The sequence below is a fragment of the Canis lupus genome, chromosome 33 (genome assembly GCF_003254725.2).
Source record: "Canis lupus dingo isolate Sandy chromosome 33, ASM325472v2, whole genome shotgun sequence".
NCBI classification, from domain to species: domain Eukaryota; kingdom Metazoa; phylum Chordata; class Mammalia; order Carnivora; family Canidae; genus Canis; species Canis lupus.
Window position 1 is genome coordinate 28,036,995 of NC_064275.1, and position 27,590 is coordinate 28,064,584.

General features: G+C 47.9%; 1 protein-coding gene across 1 annotated transcript in view; it reads right to left on the minus strand.

Moving 5' to 3' along the window:
• ITGB5 (integrin subunit beta 5) overlaps positions 1-27,590 on the minus strand; it is a 115,890-nt gene that overhangs the window by 39,929 nt on the left and 48,371 nt on the right. The window contains exons 6-9 of the mRNA XM_025474752.3: positions 14,040-14,201; positions 12,229-12,324; positions 10,337-10,426; positions 893-1,027 (exon numbers count right to left, since the gene is read on the minus strand). Of these exons, the coding sequence (XP_025330537.1) occupies positions 893-1,027; positions 10,337-10,426; positions 12,229-12,324; positions 14,040-14,201 (483 nt within the window). The remainder of the gene's footprint in view (positions 1-892; positions 1,028-10,336; positions 10,427-12,228; positions 12,325-14,039; positions 14,202-27,590) is intronic.

The following is a 27,590-nucleotide window of genomic DNA, read 5'->3' on the forward strand; positions in this document are numbered from 1 at the left end:
CTTTGAGTTGTTTCCCTGGAGCCCAGGGTCTAAGTCTGCTTATATCCACCATGGCCATCATGAGTGCTTAACACCCCAAAGATATGGTCATCTATTTTCAAGGTCCCTATAAATTTTTTGGCTTCAGTTAGATTCCTTTTTTGTGGGGGAAGAGAACATTCTCTGTCTTTCTATATTCTCGGCAATGAAACTGTCAACATGGCAGGGAAAGGATCCACGGCAGCAGGAAGGTCTGGAAGACATGTGGACAGCTCTCCATCACCACTCTGCCTGCCCCTGTGCCCGTGTGTTTGTTCTCTGTTCCTATCACCCATATATTCTCCTCCCTCTCCTCAAGGCCCTGGTGTGGCACACAAGCACAAACCTTTACATACAAGGTTTCCTCCTCGTCATTTAATTATACCCACTTGATCCACGCAAAGCTTCTAAGCCTTCCATTGCTGGGGAGTTATCCATCCCATGCGATCAAATGAGAGAAAGTGGACGGCTCTCTTCATATTTTGCAGAAGGGAAAAGTGAGATCAGATTATCCAAAGCACAGAACAAGCTGTGGAGGACTAGGAATGAAGGGCAGTTCTCTTAGATTCGTTCCCACCATACCCTCCCCAACCTAATTTCATCCCTGGCACATGAAAATAATGATGGTTTAAAATACTAAGGGCACAATGTCAAGTGGAGGAAGCCTCAAGTGGCAATGCTATCTACCGCCTGGAGATTTTTAACAAGTCCGCCTGGCACCCTGAAGACACAACACATAGCAGACATCCCCCCAGGATGCTGAGTTGGAAGACAGAATATAAACCCCTGAAGGACTCTAGTAAGTCACAGAAGTTACCAGGAGCCAAAGAACGAGGACCAACACTAACAGGTATAATTGGAGGTGAGGACTTACCGTGTCCCCAATTTTCAGGCCTTCGCACTTCCTCTGGCCAGGGTAGGACACACCGTCCTGGCAGGTAGCAGTGAAGAAGAGGTTAAGATCCTCAGGCTGATCCCAGACAGACAGCTCCACTTTAGACCGGATGCTCTGAACAGAGAGAGAAGACGGAGCCAGAACCATTTAGTACAAGTTGCAGTGGAGATGTTTTCCACACTGGTTCTCTGAGGCCCGCATGATGGTCTCTAACTCATGAGCCAGGCCAATGCCAAGAGCCAGTGGTTCCCTTGGTTCCCTGCCCCCTCCTCATCCTTTCCCTTCTCTCCACACCCACACACCACCTTGCTAGACCTGGCCCAAAGTCTCCCGCCGTGAGCTCAGAGAAGTTGACAATAGTCCACTTGCCATATGGTAACTTTATCTGCTTCCAAGGGGGGATGCTCTGTCCCCATTCGCTCTTCCAGAGTCACCTCTCATCCTCACTCAGCTTTGGACACGCAGATCCTCAACTCTTGCCATGTGTTCTCTAGACTCTGGGGGTCAACATGGGCTTAGGATAATGCTCCCTTAGTCAACGGCTCTTCTCTCTTCTCTTCCCTGGGCTAGCATCTCATCAACCTTCAAAACCAGTTCAGTAGGCATTCTCTCCTGGAACCTGTCAATCCTCACACTCACACCCTCCATCAGATGAGGGCCACATCCTTTGAGTTTTGAACTACGTTCTGAAAGAATAGTATCTTACATGTGGATTATGAACTCAAGATGGGGAATGAAATAAAAATCGAGCCAAAATTACCCATCAGAATGGAAAAAAAGAAAAGACCAAAAATATCAGGTGTTGGAAAGGATGTGGAGCAACTGGAGCCCTCACCTTGCTGGTGTGAGTGTGAATATGCACAAGCTTTGAGAAAACCATTAGGGCAACATCTACGATGCTTGGACCAACATTGGACCTAGCAATTCACTGCAGGATTGTACCCAACAGAGATGTGTACTGACCAGAGACACCTACGTGAAGGTTTATAGCAACACTGCCTGCAAGAGCCAGAGACCAGAACCACCCAAATGCTTGTCAACAGTAGAACAGACTTTTAACAAAACAATCATGGTGTGTTTGCACAATACCATCCAGTAACAATTAATGAAATACAACTACATTCCACGACATAGATGAATCTTATAACACGGCCTGAAAGAAGCCAGACACAAAGAGCATATGTACTGTATGATTCTACTTATATGAAATTTAAAAGGAGGCAAAATTAATGGTTATCGTTGCAGGGATAAGCAATGGAAGAGCGCACAAGAGGTGGTTCTGGGTGTTAGTAATAATCAAGTTTTGACCTGGATGCTGGATACTCAGAAGTATTTAGTTTGTGAAAAGTTTGTGCAATTTTCTGGACGCCTGTAAAGTCTAAAAACTGGCCACTGAAAATCCCTCAGGAGGACACACGTGGGAGGCTAAGGCCCAATGAACTGGCATGTGTCTAGGGGCACGTCTTACAAAAAATAAATGTTTATACATGAAGTAAATTCAATACGGCAGGATACACACACTCTGAGAGACACACGGACCCCAAGGTTGACTGATGAGCCTCGAGGCCCCAACCCTCCTTTATCAGGTGCAGTTCAGGGGACAAATTGAACAGATGGCTGGAATAACGGCCTCTCCCTCTCATGGGGTTCTTTTTTTTCTTTTTTTGCTGAGCCTGTAGTGCTAAACTCAAATAAGTTCGACCTGTAGTTTTCTCAACAAATAGCTTGTTGAAAAAACTCTCTGCAAAAAATAGTCTTCCCCTTTTCAACAAATTGTCCAAGTGCTTCTACAACTCTAAAAATACTCTCTCTCTCTTAAAGCCACTTCTTCTTGTGCCAGCCTCAACTGGCAGGGAGTTGCGCGAGCGCCTCTCCACATACACGCGTGCTCCTGCTGAACACAGTTAGTTCTGGACAAAGCTGCTTTCCCCACTGAGCTGTGAGTCCCAAAAGCCATATCATATTTCTCCCTAGGCTTGAACACAAGCTTTTGGTGAATGAATGGGTGATGTTTTAATGGCAACTATGCTAAGGGGCTCAGACCTGGTGGAAGAAATTTAAAATGATTTTCAAAATACAGGTCAAAAAACTTTTTTTATTCCTCATACTGTGCTTTTTATTCTAGTGACTTATTCATTCCGTAACTAGAAGCTTTCTCTCTCCTTCACCCATTTTGCCCAATTTGCCACCTCCACTCCCCTCGGGCAACCATCAGTTTGTTCTCTTTATCTATAGGTCTGATTCTACTTTTTGTTTGTTTCTTTCTTTCCTTTTTTGTTTTTTAAGATTCCACTTATGAGTAGAACCATTTGGTATTTGTCTTTCTCAGTCCAACTTATTTCACTTAGCACAATATCCTCTAGGTGCATCCATGTTATAACAAATGGCACAATATCACTTTTATGGCCGCGTAATATTCCATTGTGTATATACACCACTACTTGATCCACTGAGAGACACTTTGGTTGTTTCCATATCTTAGCTTTTGTAAATAATGCTGCAATAAGCACAGGAGCATATCTTTTCAAATTAGCGTTTTCATTTTCTTTGGGTAAATATTCAGTAATGGAATTACTGGATCATACGGCAATACTACTTTTAATTTTTTGAGGAAACTCCATACCGTGTTCCACAGTAGCCACCCCAGCTTGCATTCCCACCAACAGTGCACGAGCGTTCCTTTTTCTCCACATCCTCACCAACACCTGCTATTTCTTATCATTTTCATTTTAGCCATTCTGACAGGTGTAAAGTGATACCTCATTGTGGCTTTGATTTGCATTTCCCTGATGATTAGTGATGTCAGGCATCTTTTCATGTGTCTGTTGGCCACCTGTACGTCTTCTTCCAAAAAATGTCTATTTGGGTCCTCTACCCATTTTTAAAATCAGATTCTTTTTTGGTAATGAGTTGTATAAATCCTTTTTTTTTAGGATTTTATTTTTAAGTAATCTCTACACCCAACGTGGGGCTCAAACTCATGACCCAGAGATCAAGAGTCAAATGCTCTACTGATTGAGCCAGCCAGGCACTTTGAGCTATATAAAATTCTTTATATATTTTGAGTATTAACCCTGTGTTTGGATATGTCATTTGCAGATATCTTCTCCTATTCTATTAGAGGTTGTCTTTTTGTTGATGGTTCCCTTCACTGTGCAGAACCTTTTTAATCTGATGCATCACGATAGTTTATTTTTGCTCCCCCCCCCCTTCTTTAGGGGACTCATCTAGAAGAATGTTGCTAAGACTAATGTCAGAGAAATTACTGTCTATGCTCTCTTCTAAGATTTGTGTGGTTTCGGGAACCCTGGGTGGCGCAGCGGTTTATTGCCTGCCTTTGGCTCAGGGTGCGATCCTGGAGACCTGGGATCGAGTCCCACATCGGGCTCCCGGTGTATGGAGCCTGCTTCTCCCTCTGCCTGTGTCTCTGCCTCTCTCTCTCTCTCTGTGTGTGTGTGACTATCATAAATAAATTAAAAAAAAAAAAAAGATTTGTGTGGTTTCAGGTCTCACGTTTAGATCTTTAATCCATTTTGAGTTTATTTATTTTTGTGTGTATGTTAGAAAGTGCTCTAACTTTCATTCCAATTTCATTCTTTTGCATGTGGCAGTCCAGTTTTCCCGGTACCATTTGTTGAAGAGACTTTTTCTCCATTGTATATTCTTGTCTACTTTGTCACAGATTGATTGTCCATGCAACTGTAGCTTTATTTCTGGAGTCTCTTTTCTGTCCACTGATCTCTGTATTTGTTTTTGTGCCAGTACCATACTATTTTGATTATTGCAGATTTATACTCTAAGACAAGGTCAATTTAAAATATATGTATTTTCTAATTGTGAATAACTATGAGAATGAGGCAAATCAATAGATCATAAAAAGGTCAGGTATACTGGAGCTATGTAAAATATAACTTAGTATCAGACACATAAAACATAAGGGTGCTGGGGTTTGCCAACAAGACACTGGGAGGGAACACTAGTGCTCCCTCTCCATGAGGATCTGCTTAGAGCTGCCACGTGGAAGCATTAATGGAGGAGAAAGAGCACTGGGGACTGGAACTCCTATTGAATGAACTGGTAACTACAATAGGTGGAAATCCCACCTATGCTCCATTCTGGCCATTAAGACCCAAAGCCTTGTGCTGTGATCTGAAGTTTGTGTTATTCCTGTTCCCCACAGGAATCAGAAATTCTTATGATGTTTTGCAGGGAGGGGGTAGGAATCATGGTGATAATTCAGTTCAGACCTGTCAGTTTATGGAAGTGGGAACTACGGCCAAAGAAGAGGCTTCGTCCAGAGTCATTCAGCTGCTGGAGGCAGGTAGGAGAGAACCAGGCCTTCTCCCTGAAGTATTCTGGCCTTGGAAAGTACAGTCAGGTTGTATTCTGGTCATAAAGGTCTATCTCCTGTAAAAGACTATGGGCTCCCAGAGGGTAGGACTCTGTTCTGTTCACTGTTTTTTGCCCAAGGTGTAGATGATGTCTGCCATACATTAGGCCATCAGTATATATTTGTTGAACAAATGAATGAATGGATGGAATGGAGCATAAAATATAGTAGAGGATCAGAGCCATAGGCAATGCAGTTCTTATGCATGAAGACTTATATATGACTCCTGAAATTCGATTAGCTCCCACCAGATGTGCCCCTGAGGAGATGTCCTTACTCCTCATCCTAGGACACATCTGCAATTGCTTTAAGTCAGACCAGCTGTGGAGTGGGTGGGTGCACACTTTATGGCAACAACAAAAAGAGGAACGTGTGCTCCGCTAGGGGACACATCTACCACAGCCTCTGACACTACCCTCCACACGCAAGTCTAGCAGTTTCCAGCTCCTTCTGTTCTTTCCCACTCTGAAAAGAGTCCTCCGTGATTCTGAGTCCTTATTGCCCTTTCTCAATGTGACACAATGCCGGTATTCTGTGTGGTGTGCACCCACAGCCTCCCTCTGGGCTCTGGGAGAGAACCTCTCCTAGCACCTACAGTACAGCCAAGCTCCACATTGCTAAACGCCCTTGGGAGGACTTGGTAATCTCTCAAAATGAAGAATTTGGCACAGCAAGCAAAAATATATAAATCAAAGCCCAGAGTTGAAGATTGCACACTCTCAAAGCTGCAAACAACAGACTTGAGTCTGCAAGACATGGACTTAAACATACCCTTCCCATCTTGCTCCCTCCTCAGCCTAGCTAAACCCTACCGCTATCTCATCTGTTATATGTGCTTCAACCAAAATCTCTTCAGAATGTCCCCACAGATGGTTGGCCAGCTCTCTAGAGCTGAAAGTCAACACCCAGACTTAGTCATCTGTTGCATGACTCACATGGAACCCACCACAAGCCGCCGAGACAGTAAGGTGACACAGAGGAAAGCAAACAGGCCAGTCCCAGCTTGGCTCCGACACAGGCCGGGGAGAGAAGCAGGAGAAAGGAAAAGCAGAGCTAAACGTACACACATACACACGCATGCACGCACACCCTCGAGGCCCGGCCCTGGCCTCTGGTCTGTCAGAAATGACCTCAGCCAGCGAAACAGGTACTAGTCAGTGTTGAGCGCCAACAGGCACCAATGCGGCTTCCACCAACTAGACTTTCCTCCAAACACCTTGCTGGCTCATATTTGTGTATTTAGTATCTTTAAAATCCCTACTGAAGGGAGGGGCAGAAGTAGGGATTATCAACGATCCTACCTCTTGGGGCTGATACACATGTTCCGTATCTTGATGGTGGCAACGGTTTCAAAACTGTGTATATGTCAAAACTTGATGACTTTTACACTTTAAATCTGCAGTTTATTTTGTTCATGATCTCAAGAACACCGCTCTAAAATTTTTTCCACTGAATTTGAATCGTCCCTGTGGATAGCATTCCAGAATCAGCCATCTTAAGAGTTGGAGTTTCCAATGTTCATTCATAAGTTGTGTGTCTCATTTCCTAACATGTTCATTCATTCATTCGTTCTTTCTTTTTTCTTTTCTTTTTCTTTACTTCTTTTTCTTTTTCTTTCTTCCTCTCTCTCTCTCTTTCTTTCTTCAATTTTATTTATTTCTTTGACAGAGTGAAAGAGCACAAGCAGGGAGAGCAATAGGTAGAGGGAGAGGGAGAAGCGGGCTTGATCCCAGGACTGTGGGATCACAACCTGAGCTGAAGGCAGATGCTTAACCAACTAAGCCACCCAGGCGCCCCTAATACATTCTTTCATAGGAGCCATCTGAACTACAGTCATGGACTCCCAGAGTTCCTCAGGGGAGTCATTGCAGATTAAATGTAGCTCCTGCCTGGAAAAGATCATTTTCTCTACTCATCCAGACCCTGACTCCTCAGTAGCAGAGAGGGCTCTCTACTCCTCTCCCAATCTCTGCCAACCACACAGGGCATGTTACAAAGGTCCTTAAATTTTCATTAAGAAAATGAATTTGAAAAAGAAAAAAAAAGAAAATGAATTTGGAGGCTCCTGGGTTGCTCAGTCAGTTAAGTGTCTGTCTTCAGCTCTGGTCATGATCTCAGGGTCCTGGGATCAAGCCCTGCATCTCATCGGGCTTCTTGCTTAGTGGGGAGCCTGCTTCTCCCTCTCCCTCTGCCTGAGCTCCCCCTGCTTCTGCTCTCTTGATCTGTCAAATAAATAAATAAAATCTTTAAAACAAAAGAATTTATATGTAATAAACCTACTCGGGGCCACTGTAACATATTTCAGAGAAAGAACACCCCCAGGCATGCATGAGCTCCCACACAGGGAACCGGCAATAATGCCTTGTGCTCCCTCGTGTTTAGTGGTCCCACACAAATGTCAAAGAGTAGAACCACTTGGGCACATGAAGCACCAATGGAGCAGAGTGCTTTTTCCCATCCAGCCAGTTCCATGCATCTCAGAGTCATTATGTCCTCCTTGATTAAAGCCATGGGGAGCAGAGAGCCTAGACCTTCAGCAGGAAGTGCTCTTGGGGGAGCCCCTGAGGTAGGCCAGCCAGGTTCCCAACGGGATCTGAACTCAGGAGCTGACTGAGGATGGAAATGCTGGGAGGGGGCTCCTCCCCAGAAACCCAGAAGAAATCCTCACCCCACCCTAGAGCCCAAGATGGGCTTGCCCTTCAGCCATTTCTTCTTCAAAGGCCCTGGCCTGGCAGAAGGCAAGCTATGGTCTCTCTCTTTCTCTCTCTCTCTCTCTCTCTCTCTCTCTCTCTCTCTCTCACACACACACACACACACACACACACAAACACAGGGAGAAAGGGTCCAGCAGCCACCCCCTCCTTACCCAGGGACCTTTCAGCCCCTGCACCCCCGACAGACGGGGAGAACAGCACCAGGCGGGGGGTCTGGCTCTAACTCTGACTCCTCTAGTCCAGTGTCCAGAGCTTGAGGTCAAAGGGCTTCACATTAAGGAGTGGCCCTCACAAAGGGGGTGACATTTGGCAGGCCTGGGCCCCTTCCCTCGCCCACCCACTCTCTTCTCAGACACACTCTCTCGGTAGGTTGTGTCTCCACTCACCGAGGAAATGTGAAAACCACCAAAGATAAGGTGAACCCGAAAAACCCGGGCCCACTGGGTCTGGTGAAGACTTAGAAATCCGAGAACAGAAAAGAGGATGTCAGTATCTGGGGAATGGGCTGGAAGAGGGGAAGGAAGTCTTTGGTTTCTCTCAACAGGAAGTTCCAGGACTGAGAAGGAACTGGAGCATTTGTGAGGGGAAGAGCACCCTTACCTACAATAGACGGGGGGGCAGGGGTCAGAAAGCCATCCACAAATCCTCACTGCCATGCAGCTCACCGCCCTTAGGACACTGAAGCTCCCTAGATCAAGGGAGGGCTCTGGGGCACCCCAGTGGCAGGGGCATTACCTCTGGCTCCTGGTCCCGCTGAGCAGCATCTTATAACTCAAAACACTGGCTGCATCAGCAGGTTGACAAAGTGAACGCTGGAAAGGCGGAGCTCCGAATAGTCACTTGTCTATCCGTCACGGTTGGGGAAGCAAGATGGTTTTCTCCCACACATGTGACTCCACAGTGGATAATAAGGTTCCCAGGTTAGCCCCCAACTGTCTATTTTACACAATCTAGGACTAAGAGAACTACTTAAACTGTATGTGCTTTATCCATAACTTTGCTGTAACAGGAAGGTGCACTCTGAACTCCAGTCTGGGAATTACCAGGCCCCATGAGGGGCGGGCAGAGGCTGGAAGCCACAACCCTAGTGAGGCCACGCAGGGAAGGGCCAGCTGAGGGTCCACACACGCCAGCACAAGGGACTGGGCTTGCCATTCTCCCGGGGAAAGGAGGTATGAGCCAGGTACTCCTTGGCTACGTAGAACTGATGGAAAGGAGGATAGGTAGGAGAAAGGTTTGGGGATCACAGAAATGGGCTTGGCATGCAGAAGGGACAGCTGTGACTGCCACACTGACGACTCAGAGAGAGCCAAGTCCATGTGACAAGTTACAGAGCACAGAACTCTCCAGGCCCTGCCGGCCCCACCCCCTGGAAGGCCCTAATTACAATCAGATCTAAGCGGGTAGGCAAAAGACCTTTTGTTTCTTCTCAGATTCTTATATTCTGCTTTAGTCTGCAGCTCTCCTCCGCAAAGCTCTAAGAGCCTGGGGAATGTTGCGTGTCCTGCCCCCCCATGGGGCAAGGGTCAGCGTGCATGCTGCTCACTGCCAGCCAGTGCACGGGCAGGATCGCCACGGCAGCTGGGCGGGTGCAGAGAATTGGGAATTGGTGCCCACCCAAGCATGGTGCTCCGATGGGCCCAGGCCATAGTGAAATCAGCACCTACACGTGTGCAGGGGCCACTGGCCCGAGTCTGACGGAGCCATTTGCTGATCACTGGGTTCAACTTTTTTTTTTTTATGATAGTCACAGAGAGAGAGAGAGAGAGAGAGAGGCAGAGACACAGGCAGAGGGAGAAGCAGGCTCCATGCACCGGGAGCCCGACGTGGGATTCGATCCCAGGTCTCCAGGATCGCGCCCTAGGCCAAAGGCAGGCGCCAAACCGCTGTGCCACCCAGGGATCCCCCTGGGTTCAACTTTTGAGGAGAGGCAAGAGGGCAGATGTGAGGGGAGAGGACGCATCAAGTAGGATGGTCTTCTCCACTCTAAACCTGAGTGAAGGAGGAAGGCACCAAACTCAAGAGACAGGCAGCAAAGGAGCGCCTGGGTGGCTCAGTTGGTTAAGCATCTGCCTTCAGCTCAGGTCATGATCCTGGGGTCCTGGATGGAGCCTGATGTCGGGCTCCCTGCTCAGCCGGGAGTCTGCTTCTCCCTCTCCCTCTGCCTCTCTCCCTGCTCATGCTCTCACACACTCTCTCTAAAATAAATACATAAAATCTTGCATAATTCACTGCCCACCGGTGTGCACATCAGCTTTGTGGAGCCCTGGTGGGGCGGGTAGGGTGGAGGTGGCGATGGGAAAGAAACTGATGACTTACATTGTATGCATTGATAATCAGTTGGATGATATTTTTGGAGTCTCCGTGTAAAATCTCCACTGTTGTCCCAGGTATCAGGGCTGTGAAATTCTTTAGGGGGAAAAAAAAAAAAGGCAAGAAAGAAGAAATATAAGCCAGTTTTGCCCTTCTATACCATCAAAGAGTAAGCACTGCTCTCCTGAGCTAGACCAGTAAGGGCCCCCCGGCACCCCACTCTCACACCATGAACTGGAGAAGACGCCCCAAGGAGCTGCGAGAAGCAGCCCCGGGGAGCAGAGCTGTGCAGCAGGCTGTGGAATTTCAACCTCTGAAAGCCTGTGTGTGGAGGGCCCATGAGCTCTGTTCCCAAACTAGAATGTCATGTTCCTTCTGGAAGACCCCTCCCCTCCCGCGTGTAACAGACAACTCTCTGAAACTCCATCCTCGACAGGCAACGTGGTCTTGAATATTCTCACCATCTTTCCTTAAGTCTACAGAGATCTGTACTCCCAGGTTCAGCTCAGGGATGCCCTCACTCTGTTCAGCAAGAGTAAAAGAGGAAATTCTTCCAAGGGTCTTCAGTATGATCTCTATCCTGAATGAGGAACTGAGATGTGAATGGTGGCCTCCCAGGGACAGCTGGGTAAGTCTGGGTGAAACCCCGGGGCACAGCAGGCAGCCTTGAAGGGATTGCCTTTCCTCTTTCATTCGTCCTAGTGCCTGAGTATGGGACTTAGTAAAGTGAGAGAGACCTCTAGAATCACCCACTGCTCTCGGCCGGCCTTAGACTGCACGGGCCTACTCTCTGAACAAGGTGGCCTTGGTTCTGATCAAGGACGGCTTGGGCCACAGTGCATGGCTTCTCTCTTGAAGCATCCAGAATCACACCCAGTCGCGTCTGTGCAAGCGAACTCTTTAGAGATGTTACTTGGAAACGGACAGGTTTTGTCCTGCTAGCTTCCGCTGCACAAAACGAGAAAAACAATCCTTATCCCTCGTTTTCATCTTTTAAAATCAATTCGGACTGGAAGAGGAGAAAGAGCTCAAGTAGATGTCAATGGCATTTTATCAGTGATAGTCTCAGGCAGATGCATGAGGAAAACAGACAGAGGCTCTTCTGTAGATGGTTAAGAGCAGACTGGAGAGGGGCCCGGGGCTGGCGGTCCGAGGGGCCGGCAGGGCTCGGGGGGGGGGGCTGGGGGGGGGCTTGCTGATTCAGTTCTCATAACCTCCTAGGGCAAAGGAAGTCAGAGGGGAGCTGGGTTTTACACAAACACTCCTTGAGCAACTCGGAGACTTCGAGTTCAAAATGCGATCTGCCTATGGTTGTGAGAAAGAACACATTCACGAGGGGAGCTTATAATGATGCTCCGGACGCTGACCCAGGAAAAGTCTCTTAGACGGAACAGATTCATGCACAGACTGCTCTATTCACTCAAGACATTGTTGCTGTCTTTGGGAATTCCTGTCTCAGACTCACCCCCTGGTCTGCCCTATGAAGTTTTGCATAAAAACTCCAAATAATGGAGTTAGTGATGTAGCCTGCACCGATGCCTGGGCTTTCTGTACACTTTGGATATCCATTTCACCGCCTGCAAAATGGGAGCTCATACTATTTCCAAAGCTTTGCTCAGGAGCAAACTAGATACCGTATGTTTATGTTGCTTGTAAAGGCCTGCGCTGCTGGGGGAATGCTAATAGTTTCTTCAATGCTATTATTCTCCACTAGGTCAAGACAGAGCCACATTCCACCCCTCCTCTGGATCTCCTCCCACAAAGAGCAAAGCTGGTAATGCTCCTCACCCCGCCTCCCCACACTTCCGTCAGCCCCACATTCTAATCTCCTGTTCACCCTGGGGTCACCATGGACCCCAGAATCAGGCCACCAGCCCCCTCATTCCCTCCAGGCATACCTTGTAGAGCATATAATGGCTTTTTGTCACTGCAAAGATGAGGTTGATGTTGTTCTCGGCCAATTTCTCTCCAAGCAAGGCAAGGGACGGATAGTCCTAGAACGAAGGCAAAAAAAAAGGTCAAGGCGGTAACATTTCTAACAGGCCGGGAGACCAGCCCCCAGCTCCAACATGTACTCAGGAACTCATCACTTGCTAAGAAAAGCATTTTCCCCTGGCCACCCTTAATAACCAGGCCCCATTGGCAGCTTCAAAGTGGGGAAATATGCAGAGATCTCCAGGAAAGGACCCTCTGGCACCTCCCAAACTGGATGCATCCCCCCCACCCCACCCCCCCAAGCCAGAATGGAGACATGATGAGTGGGAGCTTCCCATACCTAGTCTGTGCTGCCATCTTTTTGGCAGGGATGGGGCAGAGAATAGAGGCTCCGCAGAATCCAGCCACCACATCCTACTATCTACCATCAGCACCTGTTATCTTTCCTCTCTTCCCTAAGACTTCTCCTCCCTATCTCCCTGCCCTATTTTCCTTCCCCTAAGACCAACAACTGGGCCTGCCGATGCCCCTCACAGGTCCTGCTCATGACTCAGGATGGGCAGAAGAGCTTGCTGACCTCTGGACTAGAAGTTGGGCTGTGGTGGGGGAAGGGCCTGGAGGAGGGGAAGGGGGAGGCCAAGAGGCAGTCTAATCTAAGTCTAAGGATTTTAAGGGCTAATGATGGGTACAGAGGTTCTCATCAGCGTTATAGCTATCAAGTTTTATAGTTATGAGTCCTTTTTCCAGGCTCCATTATTTTTGGATAATATGAAAAGTCTGAAACTGGAGACAGGGGCATCTGGGTGGCTCAGGTGGCTAAGCATCTGCCTTTGGCTCAGGTCGTGATCTCGGGGTCCTGGGATTGAGCCCCATGTCAGGCCCCCTAACAGTGGGGATCTGCTGCTCCAACTCCCCTTCCCCATTGCTCATGCTCTCTCTCGTTCCCTCTCTTAAAACAATAATTTTTTCCTTAATCAAAAAAGAAAGGAAGAATGATGGAAGGAAGGAAGGAAGGAAGGAAGGAAGGAAGGAAGGAAGGAAGGAAGGAAGGAAGGAAGGAACTGGAGAAAATAGGCTTGCCTAAAAAAGAAAATGATAAAATATTTCTCTCTAGTGAGACACCAGAGTGGATTTGGAAAGGGAGTATAGATTTTTTTTTTAATTGCATAGAAAGTGTGATAAGATCTTGATCACTGTTGCATCTGGATGGTAGGTACACAATTCATTTCACTGGCCTACTAGTATACCTGTTTGAAGTTTTGCACGGATTGTTTTAAATGACATGATCATGGTCCTAGACTATTGACAGTGGAAGGTCCTTGGGGCCTCCCATTCTGTACAGGACACCTGCAGCCACACTCCTCACACTGATGGAGCTCAGTGCCTCAGGGAGCCCATTTCTAGAAGACACAAGGCTTTGTCTTCACTTGTTTTGCCATATAACTTCTATCCCAGTTTTGATCTCTGCAGGTGCATAGTCCCTGCCCTCCTGTAAGATCTCTTCCACCCTCTGAGATCTATCCTGTCTGCCCAGGTCACCTCTTCCTTAACTAAACGCTTGCGTTTAAGTGAACAATGGCAGAAAGATGAATCAGCTACAAAAATCTGTGAGAAATGTTCTGAGTTAATAAGGAGTTTTAGAAGCCCGGCTGGAGAAGATGGAATAAAAATCAAATTCCCAGAACAGAATGGAAAGTCCATGAGTAGAGGGCCAGGTGAGCACCTGGACCACGGGTGGGATCACGGGAGCAGGGTAAAGGTCCCCAGCCCTCACCATCTGATTGGACACAGTGTACTCGTTGGCCTCGTTCAGGTGACACTGGCCATCATGTGGCTGCACCAGGCCCCCCAGTTTTCCATCTAGTGCAATGTGGGGCACATCATCCGTAGTGAACACCAGCAAGTGCAGCGCATCCTTTCGCCAGCCGATCTTCTCCTGAGAGAGAGAGAAGTTTGATGAGTGTCAAGCATTTCTGATGGCTGCCCAAGCCTGCCCCAGGACATTGGACAGGGCACTGGCCCATCTCCCGGGGTCATGGTCTGATTCAGAGGCATTCCCCTACATGCATAGAGGGGGAGCACTCTAGAAACCACTCAGGGAGGATACCACAGAGCTCAGAAGAGACACAGCCTGCCCTGGAGAAGCCCACGTGCACAGAGACCAACCTCCACACCTGGTGGCCACTTTCTTACCAAAAGTGTAAGGACATCCCTGAATATTTTGGTAGCAGAGTGAACACATGAAGTATTAAACATACTGCGAGTTATCTACACATGAGCACCTGACATGAAAGCCGAGGGCTGGATTCACAGACTTTACAAGTGAAGAGCTGTTGTTCTTCTGGCAGATGAGGGGTGGAGGGCATCACCCTGTTTTCTCTCACCATACTGATGAGTGTAATAGCCTTAAAGAACTACACTATTTTTTCCCTTGCTCCAAAAGCAGCATAGAAATAAAAAATAATAATAATAAATCACAAAAAAGTCAGACTAACGAGAGGAAGAAAAAAATGGGTTTGAAGCTAAGCCGATGAGGGCTGAGGGCAGGATGCCTCCTGTGAGGAGGAACCTAACCTTTGGAGGATGAGTCTCCTTGACTCTCAACATTCATCCAACATATAACTGCTGACCTCTGGCTGTGTGCCAGGGCCTATGGAAAGCACAGGGTCCACAGAAGAACTTGTTCCAAATCCCAAAGAGCTTATGGGCAAATGGAAACACAATTCCAACACATCATGAGGGCGCTACGGAAGATACATACAACATCAATGGAAACGGGAGAGGAGGAGGAGGAGGGAAAGTCTTCCCAGGGCACAGGAAACAAGCTGAGCAGGGAGGAAAGCTGGAAGAAGAAATGAAAGAGAAAGCAGAAGGGGGTGGGTGGGTGTTGTAGGTACAAGCAAAGGCACAAAGAGGAGGCCAAGCACAATTTGGGGACCTAGAACAATCAACCTAGAAGGTCTCTGACAGCAATGAAATCTAAGCCATGACAAAACTAACGTGTGGTGTTAGAAGTCGAGACAGTGGTTCCCTTTGGCGGCAGGACTGGAAGGGGATTTAATAACTGAAGAGGGTCGCAAGGAGGCTTCTGGGTGGCTGCTGACGTTCTGCTCATTGATCTGGTATTTCCACCTTGTGAAAATTTGCCAAGATGAACTCTTACATAGTTTTCTGCACATATCGTTAGATTTTGATAGAGTTTAAAACGGTGAGATAAATAAAGCAGTACATTGTAAGCCATGGAGTGTGGAATGGAGGGCAGGATGCTTAGAGATAAAGCATAATCAAGAGAGTGTAGGGTCGCCTGGGTGGCTCGGTCAGTTAGATGTCTCTTGATTTTGGCTTAGATCATGACCTCAAGGTCGTGAGATGGAGCCCCACCTCAGGCTCTGTGCTGGGCATGGAGCCTGCTTGAGATTCTCTCTCTCCCTCTGCTCCCCCATCTCTTAAAAAAAAAAAGAGAGAGAGAGAATAAAAATCAACAGTGCTTTTTGCAGGAAAAATGTGAATCTGTTATCCATGAGGACACAACAATGTGCTAAACACCCTGACAAGAAAGTAGAACAATCTTTAATTTGACAATGTGTATTAAGAACCTTAAAGAAAATTAGAGGGATGCCTGGGTGGCTCAGTGGTTGAGCATCTGCCTTTGGCTCAGGTTGTGATCCCAGGGTCCTGGGGTACAGTCCTGCATCAGGCTCCCCACAGGGAGCCTGCTTCTCCCTCTGCCTGTGTCTCTGCCTCTCTCTCTGTGTTTCTCATGAGTAAATAAATAAAATCTTTAGAAAAAAAAAAATCAGAGACCTAAAAAAATGGACAGAAATAGTTTCCATGGATCAGAACTATCAATGTTGCTGAGATGTCATTTCTCCCTAGATTGATTGATAAACTTGACACAATCCCAATCAAAAGCCCAGAAGGGCTTTTTGAGAAAATGGTAAGTTGAATCTAAAATTCATATGGAGGGCACCCAGGTGGCTCAACGGTTTAGTGCTGCCTTTGGCCCAGGATGTGATCCTGGAGACCTGGGATCGAGTTTTGCATCGGGTTCCCTGCGTGGAGCCTGCTTCTCCCTCTGCCTGTGTCTCTGCCTCTCTCTCTCTCTCTCTGTGTATCTCTCATGAATAAGTAAATAAAATATTTTAAAAATAATAAAAAAAATAGGGCAGCCCAGGTGGCTCGGCAGTTTAGCGCCGCCTTCGGCCCAGGGCCTGATCCGGGAGACCCGGGATTGAGTCCCATGTCGGGCTCCCTGCATGGAGCCTGCTTCTTCCTCTGCCTGTGCCTGTGCCTCTCTCTCTCTCTCTCTCTCTCTCTCTCTCTCTCTCTCTCTGGGTGTCTTTCATGATTAAATAAATAAAATCTTTTTTTAAAAATTTTTTAATAAAATAAAAAATATAAATAATAAAAAAATAAAAAAATAAATAAAATTCATATGGAAAGGCAAACAATGGAGACTAGCCAAATAATCTAAAAACAACAAAGTTGAGGGACTCATTATCTAAGGTCAAGGCTTATTATCAAGTCACAGTAATCAAGATACCCAGTAAACATATAGACAGTTGAGCAAGACAGAGATAAATAGACCCACATACATATCAATTCAATAGAAGGTACTGAAACAGTTAGACATCCATGTGGGAAACAAAATGAAGCTCAACCCATACCTATTACTGTATACAAAAATTAACTAGACCTAAGACTTTAAAGCTTCTGAAGGGATAGGAGAAAACCTTTGTGACCTTTGAAGAGTCTAAAGGTTTTTTAGATCAGATGATTCGCAGGATAAAATTTGGTAAATTGGACTTCATCAAAATTAAAAACATCTGCTCTTTGAAAGATACCATTAAGAAAATGAAATGGCAAGGCACGGACTGGGAGAAAACATTTGCAAAGAAATAAAAAATCTGATAAAGAACTTGTATCCAGAATATGTAAAGAACTCCAAGATCAGTAAGAAAACAACTGAATTAAAAAAAAAAAAAAAGAAAGAAAACAACTGAATTTAAAAAGATAGCGACTGGGACGCCTGGGTGGCTCAGTGGTTGAGCGTCTGCCTTTGGCTCAGGGCAGGATCCCAGTTTGGGGATCGAGTCCCACGTCGGGCTCCCTGCATGGAGCCTGCTTCTCCCTCTGCCTGTGTTTCTGCCTCTCTCTGTGTCTCTCATGAATAAATAAATAAAATATATTTAAAAAATAAAAATAAAAAGATAGCGACTTGAACAGACATTTCACCAAAGAAGAGACAGGGATGAAAATAAGTGCATGGAAGGCGCCTCAACATCGTTAGTCATTAAGGAAATGCACTTAAAACCACAATAAGATAGCCGCTAGATAGTCATTTTAATGGCAGAAACACCAACTCTGGCAATACCAAGTGCTGGTAAGGCTGTGGTATGACTAGAGCTCTCATAATTGCTGGTGAGAACACAAATGTTCCAGCAAATTCGGAAACAGCTTGGCAGATTCTTATAAAGTTGCACATATACTTTCCATCCACCTAGCAATCCCCTTCTTTGGTATTTACCCAAGAGAAACGAAACCCTATGCTCACATGAAAATTTCTATGTAAATATATATTTTTTTAAGATTTTATTTTTAAGAAATCTCTACGTCCAACACGGGGCTTGAATTCACAACCCCAAAATCGGATGCTCTACTGACAGCCAGCCAGGTGCCCCCCTATGCTAATATTTATAGCAGCTATTCATAATCATTCAAAACTAGAAACAAATGTACATCAAGTGGTGAACAGAGGGATACAATGCAGTACATCTATACAAGGGAGTACTATTCTGAGCAAAAAGGAACAAGGCTACTGATACACACAACTTGGAGGAATCGCCAAAGCGTGATGATGATAAATGAGAAAAGCCTGACTCCAAATGCAACCTACTGTCTAACTCCATTCATATGATACTTGGGAAAGGACAAAAATATAGAGACAGACACAAATTGGTAGTTGCCAAAGGCAGAGGGTAAAGGGAGAGCTCAGCAACAAAGGGATGCTTGGAAACTTTCTGGGGTGAGGGAAATAATCTCTCTCTTCACTATAGACTTGGCTAGAAGACTTTCTTTCTTTTTTTTTTTTTTAAAAAAAAGATTTTATTTATTTATTCATGAGAGACACAGAGTGAGAGAGAGAGACAGAGACACAGGCAGAGGGAGAAGCAGGCTCCATGCAGGGAGCCCGACATGGGACTCGATCCCGGGATTCTAGCATCTCGTCCTGGGCTGAAGGCAGGGGCTAAACCGCTGAGCCACCCAGGGATCCCCTGGCTGGAAGACTTTCACCTAAAAGGGTGAATTTTACTCTGGGTAAATCATCCCTCAATAACTGGACCTCAAACAAACAAACAAACAAACAAACAAACAAAAAAACCCTTCAAGAAGGATACATCTAGGGGCCCCTGGGTGGCTCAGTCGGTGAAGCGTCGGCCTTCAGCTCAGATCATGGTCCTGGGGTCCTGGGACTGAGCCCCACATCGGGATCCCTGCTCAGTGGGGAGTCTGCTTCTCCCTCTCCCTCCCCCTGTTCATGCTCTCTCTCACTCTCTCTCTCAAAAAAAAAAAAAATCTTTAGACTCAGGGATTCGACTTCAAGGGACTCCATCTGCAAGAAGCTTTCTGAAATACACACAGCAGTATTTTCAGCAGTAGTGACACGCAGGGAAAGATGTGAATGCCCTCCCATTCAGGAATGGTTAAGTAAACAGAGATACCTCCTCTCTGGCCATTAGAAATGATAAAAAAGTATGAAATTATGTATAAACATTGTGTAACATTAAGTGGAAAACAAAGCATCCAATGTGATGATGGCGGGTGGGATTGCAAACCATGTGAGAAATGAGCATTACTTTCTATGAAAGAGAGAGTAAGAGCAACTGAAACAACATGCACCAGATTGGGGTTAGGGGTGAGAAGACAGGCAGGATCATTCTCTTTTAACCACTGTCCCCCCAGCTGTCTTTCACAAGCAAGTACAACTTTCACAAGATCGGGTTTCAAATGCTGATCTGTTGTTCAACTGTTTCCATCTTCTTTTCTTCCACGCCAGCTTCCCGGAGGAAGCTTGTAGGAACCTCAAGGAGGCTGGCCACCAGGACACAGGGCAACAGAGAACCTGGGTGCCCCAAGAGAGCCATTTCCCTTCATTGCCATCCCTGAATCACCTGTGCAGCTTTGACCAATTCATTTAACACCTCAAAAATATTCTTCTTGTTAGTAATAGGGGTGTATGTGTGTGGGGGGGGTGGGGGATAAATTTAAGAATTCATTAAAATACTTAGCAGGCTCTCAGCTAATGACCGCTGGGTCCAAGATAAATGTTAGTTAAATTGAAAGGTTGCATCTGAAACAGAAATAGCTCTACAAACAAAGAACGGCACAGCATAATAATAATAATTCTGTTTTCTCTGAAGTGGACTCTTGTTATGTAAGTGACGTTAACAAACTTGGCCCAGAGGTCGGGCTGCAGGGAATGAGTCAGGACATGCTTATTCATTCACCCAGGCTTTTGGGCTCAGATTATATAAGCAGTGACTCCACAGTGAATTTACATTAGAAATAATTTCCCTACCGTCTGCCTGGACTATTTTGAAGGCTTGGACTATTTTGAAGGCTTACGTTCTGTTTTCCATGTTTGGGGCAGACGGCAATAGTGGGAAAGTGGGAGGTTCTTTTCAAAGAAAGAATAGCGGGGCACCTGGGTGGCTCAGCGGTTGAGCATCTGCCTTGGGCTCAGGTCGTGATCCCAGGGTCCTGGGATCAAGTCCCACATTAGGCTCCCTGCAGGGAGCCTGCTTCTCTCTCTGTCTGTGTCTCTGCCTCTGTCTCTGTGTCTCTAATGAATAAATAAATAAAATCTTTAAAAAATATTAAAAAAAAAACGAAAAACAAAAACAAAGAAAGAATAGCTACAAAATGGATGCGGTGTGGGAGCCAGAGGACGTGAGCTTCTGAACAGATGAGGCTGAGGCCAAACCTGCTCTGCTCGAACTGAGACACCTCTCTCAGCCTTGGCTTCTTCATCTGTAAAATGGAGGAAATCCTATTCTGCAGGGTTGATGTTAGATGTAGACATAACATATTAAAAAGCCCTTAGCACATAAAAGAGGGGGCTACAAAAGAAAAGTCTATAGTTATTACTCTCAGACCACTAGTAATCTCTACATTTCTTCTCTTCACCTTTCACTGCTTGATTGGGGAGGCTCCACAACCATCACAGCGACGATGAAGTACTGCATACTGGAAAGTTTAAAAAAGACTTGAATTCAAACCATAGTGAGAGTCTCCTGCACACCTAACAGAACAGCTGAAATGAAAAAGATCGACCACGTCGAATGTCGATGGAGATGTGGAGTACACACTGCCGCTAGGAATGGGAAAGGGTAAGTGTACTTTGGAAAACAGTCGGTAGTTTCTTAAAAAAGTTAACCACCCACCAGATGACCCAGTAAATCCACTCCCAGCTAGAAAAATGAAAGAAATAAAGGCAAACATCCACACAAACACTGGAACACGGACATTTAAAGGGGCTCAATGTTAACAGGCAAAAACGACCAGATCTCGAAAACAACCCAAGTATCTGCCAACAGGTAGACGGATAAACAAGCTATGGTCCATCCATTCAATAGAGTTCTACTCAGTGACAAAAGGAAAGGATGGAGACACTTGACAGCATAGAAAAATCTCAAAATAACTGTGCTCAGTGAAATAGACCAGGCCAAACAAGTATACATACATATATATATATATATACTCAACCGATACAAGTTTAGCCAAATGCAAACTAATGTATAGTGGCTGCCTGGGGTGTGGAGCAGGACACACAGGAGGGAGAAATGATGAAGGAGCACAAACACTCACCAGGGAGAGAAAGATACGCTCATTATCTCAACCGCAGTGTATAGAGACATGTGCGTCTCTCTCACAGGTGGGGTGTGAACGCGTCAACATCGCTCAAGCTGTACGTTTTCCATATGTGTAGTTTATTGTACATCAGTTAGATCTCAATAAAGCTGTTTTGTGTAAAGAAGACTTGGTTTGTTCATAAAGACTCTAAAATACAAGAAATGACATGAACAGAACAAATGTCAGGAATGTGCCGGGGAGCGCGGCCTGGACACGTTCCTGCGTTTGGTGGCAGCAGGGCAGGCGTAGGGGGCTGTCCCCGGCCAGCCTCCCGTGGGCCCCACACCTGCCTCAGCTTGTCTCTCTGGCCTGGGGCAAATTACTCAATCTTGCCCAGGACCACTTTTCTTCTCTAAAATGCAAATCCTATAAAACCGACTGAACGGGGGGCCCTTGGGAGGGTGACAGAGGAGGGGCACAGACCACGACTGTCCTCGTTATTTCCGTGGAGTTACGAAGCTGTGCCTTAAGTCTGTAATTCAGAAGCACACAATCTTGCTTTTGCACTGCAGGGTCATGGGTAATGTTTATTCCCCTTTCTGCTCATCTGCATTTTCTTTTTTTTTTTTTAAAGAGATTTTATTTATTTATTTATGAGAGACACACAGAGAAAGGCAGAGACACAGGCAGAGGGAGAAGCAGGCTCCATGCAGGGAGCCCGATGTGGGACTCGACCCCAGACCCCAGGATCATGACCTGAGCCAAAGGCAGATGCTGAACCGCTGAGCCACCCAGGCATCCCTCATCTGCATTTTCTATACTTTTAGATTGAATATATTTTCTTTTTAGGAAAAAAAAAATCATTTTAAGAGGGAAAAAAAAAAACAAACCCCAGACCTATGTATTTAGCTAAATTTTCTCCATGTCTTGGTGTGCGTGGGTGGCTCAGCTGGTTAAGCAACTGCCCTCGGCTCAGGTCACGATCCCAAGGTCCTGGGATAGAGCCCCGAGTCGGCCTCCCTGCTCCGTGCGGAGTCTCTTCTCCCTCTCCTTTCCCATCGCCCCCTGCTCGTGCTCTCTCTCTAATAAATAAATAAAATCCTTTAAAAAATGTTTTTTCCTCCATGTCTCAGACTAAAAACAAAATATTTCAAAGTCGGTTTCATCAGATGCCACAGAGGTCAGCCCTGGAGGAAAATGGCAGGGGCTGGGCGGGTGGAAATAGACCAGATTCGGAAGCAAGACCTCTGGCACCTGGCCAAGGCCACGATTCATTTAACTCCCTCTGGTTGGGGCTCAGATCCACATCAAATTCGCCACAATGTCTCTTTCGGCCTTCCAAGCCCCATCCCTGCACCCACTCGGGGGGGGACCCCACCTTTTTCATCACCAAGAGAGACAGGTAACAGGGCTTGCGGCCTCGTGTCCTCCCAGCGGCTCGCAGGGTCTGGTCCCGCAGCCCGAGGACGCCTTTCAGTCAGAGGGGCATCCTCCTGGCCTCTCTGAGCTCTCTGTCCCCAAAGGAGGGCTCCTCCCACCCCGAGTTTGTTCCATCTGTCATTCCCTCTTCCGTTCCTTTTCCATGTGCCTAAAATGACCAGCTCATGACCAGCTGAGAATAACTCTTCCTGTGACCCAGCTACGCTGCCCATCTCACTTGTTTCTCTCTCTTTTCTAAGACTGGCAGATTCAGGGCTTCTATTTGCTCTCCACGATATTTTTTTTTATGATTGATTGATTGATTGATGACACAGAGAGAGAGGCAGAGACCCAGGCAGAGGGAGAAGCGGGATCCCTGCGGGGAGCCCGAGTGGGACTCGATCCTGGGTCTCCAGGATCAGGCCCTGGGCTCAAGGCGGCGCTAAACCGCTGAGCCACCGGGGCTGCCCTCTCCATGATTTCTTCTCATCAGATCTCTCCATGTGACCCCCAGACAGCAGTTCCCGGATCCTGTGTCCTTCCCGCGTGCACCCACGGTCCTCTGCTGTGGTTGCACTTTCGGGTCCTGTAGGGGAGCTTCCCCAGTACTAATGCGCAGGGGTCCTCCTCTCCCTGGGCTTGACCTGCTACCCGGCCCTCAGGGTTTTTAAAGCTCCCCGGAGGAGCCCCATGTGCAGCCAAGGAAAAGAACCAATCCCATGGCCACTGCAGGCCTCGCTCCTGGGGCTTCTGTGCCCACTCGGAGCTCCTTTGGGGCCCCCTACACTGTCCTACCCCTGCCCCTCCGGTTGCTCTCCCAGCAGGTGGCTGAGGTCAATGGTTAACACGCCCCGCCCCTCCTCCCATTTGTAGAGATCTGCTTGGATGACTGGCCATCACACCCTGCACCTGACCTCTCTCCTGAGCTTTGTTCCTAGGTCTGCCGTCACCCGGAATTCAGCTCATCTGAAGATGCAGCACCATCCTTACCCCCTTCAACCGCCCCTCCAGGCTTCCCCGTTTCTGACAACACCTTCTCTAGAAACCTCGTTATTATCTTTGTCATCTCTAGTCCGCCACCAGCACTGGCCAGTCCCACGCTGTCCATTCCTACGCCGAGCCACAGCCCTCGGGCAAGGCTACCCACGATTTCCAAAATTTTCCCTTCACCTCCTAAATGCTGTAGACGAGTGGGCACAGCCGGAGGCCCACCTTCCTCCTGGCCTCTTCCCTCCACCATGCAGGGACGTGTGACGGTGACGCAGTGTGGCCCGGCTGCTCCGGAAGGCAGTCTACACGGGTAGGTGACTGATTAGGTGGAAAGCAGCCACCCAGGGACTGTGGGTGTGTGTCAGGGGTAAGGAGTGGCTGAGGGAGCTGTCACCAAGCCCCAAATCGCTGACCCAATGTCCCTGGAGGCCAACCCTCCAATTCTGTAGGGACCCGTCTCACTGGGCCTGGGGCCAGAGAGGACTTTCCCAGGGTGGAAAATTCAGTAGGGAATTTGTCCTCGGCAGCAGAGATCTGGAGCTGAGGGAAGAGAGAGAGGGGTTCAGAGCCCCAGCCCTGGAATCACAAGAGCACTGCAGCCGCCCCGCGCTCGGCACTCAGTGAAGAGCGAGCAAATGAGCATACAAAGTCGGAGCCGGGCACCGAAACCCTCCCTGGCAAGGCCAGAAGCTTTGACCACATCCCTCACAATTCCACCAGCTATCTCGTATGCTTCCCAATCTAACAAACATCTTCGTTCAAATGCCTAAATATGGGAAGCACCGATGGCTACGGCATCGCTTGCTGTCTGCTACGAGCTGCAGAAGCAGGAGCTGGGAGAGGCGGGCAGACAGCGGGGATGGTCACGGGGAAACCGGGCAGCCAGGCCTGAGAGTCAGTCAGGGGGACCTGGGGCTCTGTGACAGGAGTCCCTGCAAGATGGGGAAGCGGGAACGGAGAGGGCAGACCAGGCCTTCCTGGCCTGGAGAAAAAAATAAAACTGGCTCCTCCCAAGAATGAAGACAAATTTGCTGGCTTGTTTACTTCTGACTTCTGGCCCAGGACAGCATGGGGACTGGGCAGCAGAGGATGTGGCTTCTCTGTCATCATCAGGGACTGCAAAGTCGGACAAACGAGGAAGGTCACTCAAGAGATCACGAATAAGCTTCCAGGGGCACCTGGGTGGCTCAGTCGGTGAGGCCTCCAACTCTGGTGTCAGCTCAGGTCATGATCCCAGGGTCATGAGTCGGAGCCCCGTGTTGAGGTCTGCTCTGAGTCTGCTCCAGATTCTTTTCCTCTCCCCTGCCCCTCCTACCTCCCTCTCTTGAATAAATAATTAAACGTTAAAAAAAAAAAAAAAGGCTCCATCTCCCCTGCTAACCTCCAATCTGTCCCTGGGTCTCCCTGAACAGCTCCCCACTGTACCCAGGCTTTTACCCCATGGCAAGGTGGCTCCACGGAAAGGCCACTGGGGGCAGGGAAAGCTTTTCTAGGCACCGGGTCAAAGGAAGCTGTGCTTGGCACACAATTGAGCATGCATGGTGGAGTTCACGGTGATGGCGGCCAAACACAAATGCCGCTTAGGGGGTGCACTGCTAGGAGCCACAGAAGACCGGCCGGAACGGACTACTCCAAGACCACACACACTAGCGGTGACGGGGCACAAAACTGACTCACAGGAAATACACGGCACCTGAAGTTTGGGAGGAATCCCAGAGGTGGTCTTGTCCTCGCTCCTGCCCCATGCGAGGAGCCATCCTCTGGTGTCCCCACCCCAAGGGCAGGGGGGACCCTGCACACATTCACTGCCCCATCTGGCAACCTACTCCGCTGCTGAGCAGAGATCTTGGTTAGAGAACTCCTCCTTACCTTGAACTTGACCCTACTTCCTGGCAGCTGCCCCAGCACACCTCCCACCCTTAAGAACAGCCGCGGGAGTCTACTCCCTCTTCTGCAATGATGTCTGAGGTCAATGATGCTTCTTCCCTGGTATCTCTCCTCCTGCTTGACCTTTAACCACTGCTCCTAAGATTTGGTTTCCAAGCCCAGCAGCAGCCACTTACTCACCGTCCTCTGTTCTTTCACCGTCAACATGTGTCTTAAACACAGCCCCCTGGGCACAGGCAGTTCCCCAGATGTGATCTGACCTCACAGAGGAAGACAGGGCTGACACTGGGCTCCCATTAGGTCTGTCAGTCCCCAGATCCATCTCAGAGCAACCTGCGTACACACAGGGACCATAACAGGGCATGACCAGCGAGAAGGGTGGCCTCAAGAATGCCCCTACGGGAGAGTGCCAGGGAGAGCCTGGACTGCTGTTTCCTGGGAACGTGAGGAAAGCTGATGTCCCGCCCGAATGAACGTGGGCTGGCCTGCTTGTTTGGAGGCGACACTCCCAACACTCTCTGGTACACGGTGTTCAAACACAAGGCGGCTTGGAATCCATATGTCATCCGAGGAGCATGTTCAGTGAGGATGGAAACACTACCTTTACAGAACTGGGTCTTCTTCTTCTTCTTTTTTTTTAAAGATTTTATTTATTTATTCATGGGAGACACACAGAGAGAGGCAGAGACACAGGCAGAGGGAGAGGCAGGCTCCCCATGGGATGCCCAATGCAGGACTCGATCCCAGGACCCTGGGGATCACGCCCTGAGTTGAAGACAGGCACTCAACCACTGAGCCACCCGGGTGTCCCATGACTGGGTCTTCTGACCTCAAGATCAATCTAATTAAAGTGGAGGTATTGATACAGCCCATGGGCCTCCGTCCGCACTGACGAGTCACCCATCACCCACTCGCTCCCTCACTGCTAGAAAAGACCCACCATCTGGAAAAGTGTCTCGCCACAGCGCTGTGAGTAGAGCCCTGAATTATGGATGAGAAGGCAGATAGTCAAAGTCCCATTTTACAGACAGGGAAGCCAAGGGCTCACTGCGCTCGCGCATCGGTGCTCTGACCGTGGGACGGCACTAGTGGGCTCCCTGGAAAGTCCTCAGGGCCGACAGAGCCACGTTGTAACTGTTTCCTGATAAACAAGAAACTCTTAGCTCCAGAGAACAGCAGCACGTACAACCGTGTTCCCCGAGGACTGTTTCGGTCCTCCTCGTGTGGGAAATTATAATGGTTCCTTGGATGGAGACTCGCTGTCTTCAGGAGCACACGCCTCCCACTGCTCTGCCCCTGCGTGACCACAACGGTCAGCAGGCACTCTTAACATCAAGGGGAAGAACTCCCGCCTCGGAGGCAGGTGAGTGGGCACGGTTCCATCTCTGGCTCTCTCGTTTCTAGCTGCCAGAACCTTGAGAAATTACTCAACCTTTCCAGGCTTGTTTCTTCGTCAAAAGGGGACACTAAAACCACATTCCGAGGATGAAGTAAAATGAGCCCTTTGAAGTACTTGGCATGAAGCCTGGCTCTCACAAAGCACTGAACCAATGGTAATCAATAACTTCATCAGTATGGGAGACCCAGAGGCAAGGAGAAGGAGGTGACCCCTTGAGGGAGAGGAACGTTGTGATTCAGTCAGTAGGTCCTAAGGGGCCAGCTCTGGGCACTCCGCTGTGTGCTCCGCTGGTACCGCAGGTTGTCGGACAAGCACCTGTCTTCCAGCCCGAGTGATGCTCACAGGTACAGGTGCTGTGGCTCATTCATCCAGGCATCCTCACAGCCCCTAACACAGAGTCTGCACACCGTACCCACTCAGCAGTCTTCAAAAGTAGTAACAAATCACTGTACCTTACCCTTTCCGGCAAGTACTGGGAGGGAGAACAAGATTGGGGGAGAAAATGAGGAAGGAAAAGGGGGTTTGTCTGACCAGCCGGCAGGCAGATCCCACAGCAGTTCTGAACTCGGGAGCCATGGACACCGGCCCATGAGGACAACAGGGGTGAGTTCTGATTGGCCCCCCCAATCGTGCTCACATTCAAGTCTATTTCTGTCACTTTATAACAATAATTATGTTCCCATTAGTTGTTTTTCCTGCTTCCATCCGTACTTCGCAATGAACATTTTTTTTAAAAAATCTGTTCTGCGGTTAAACCTAAGGAGGGCAAAAGTGTAA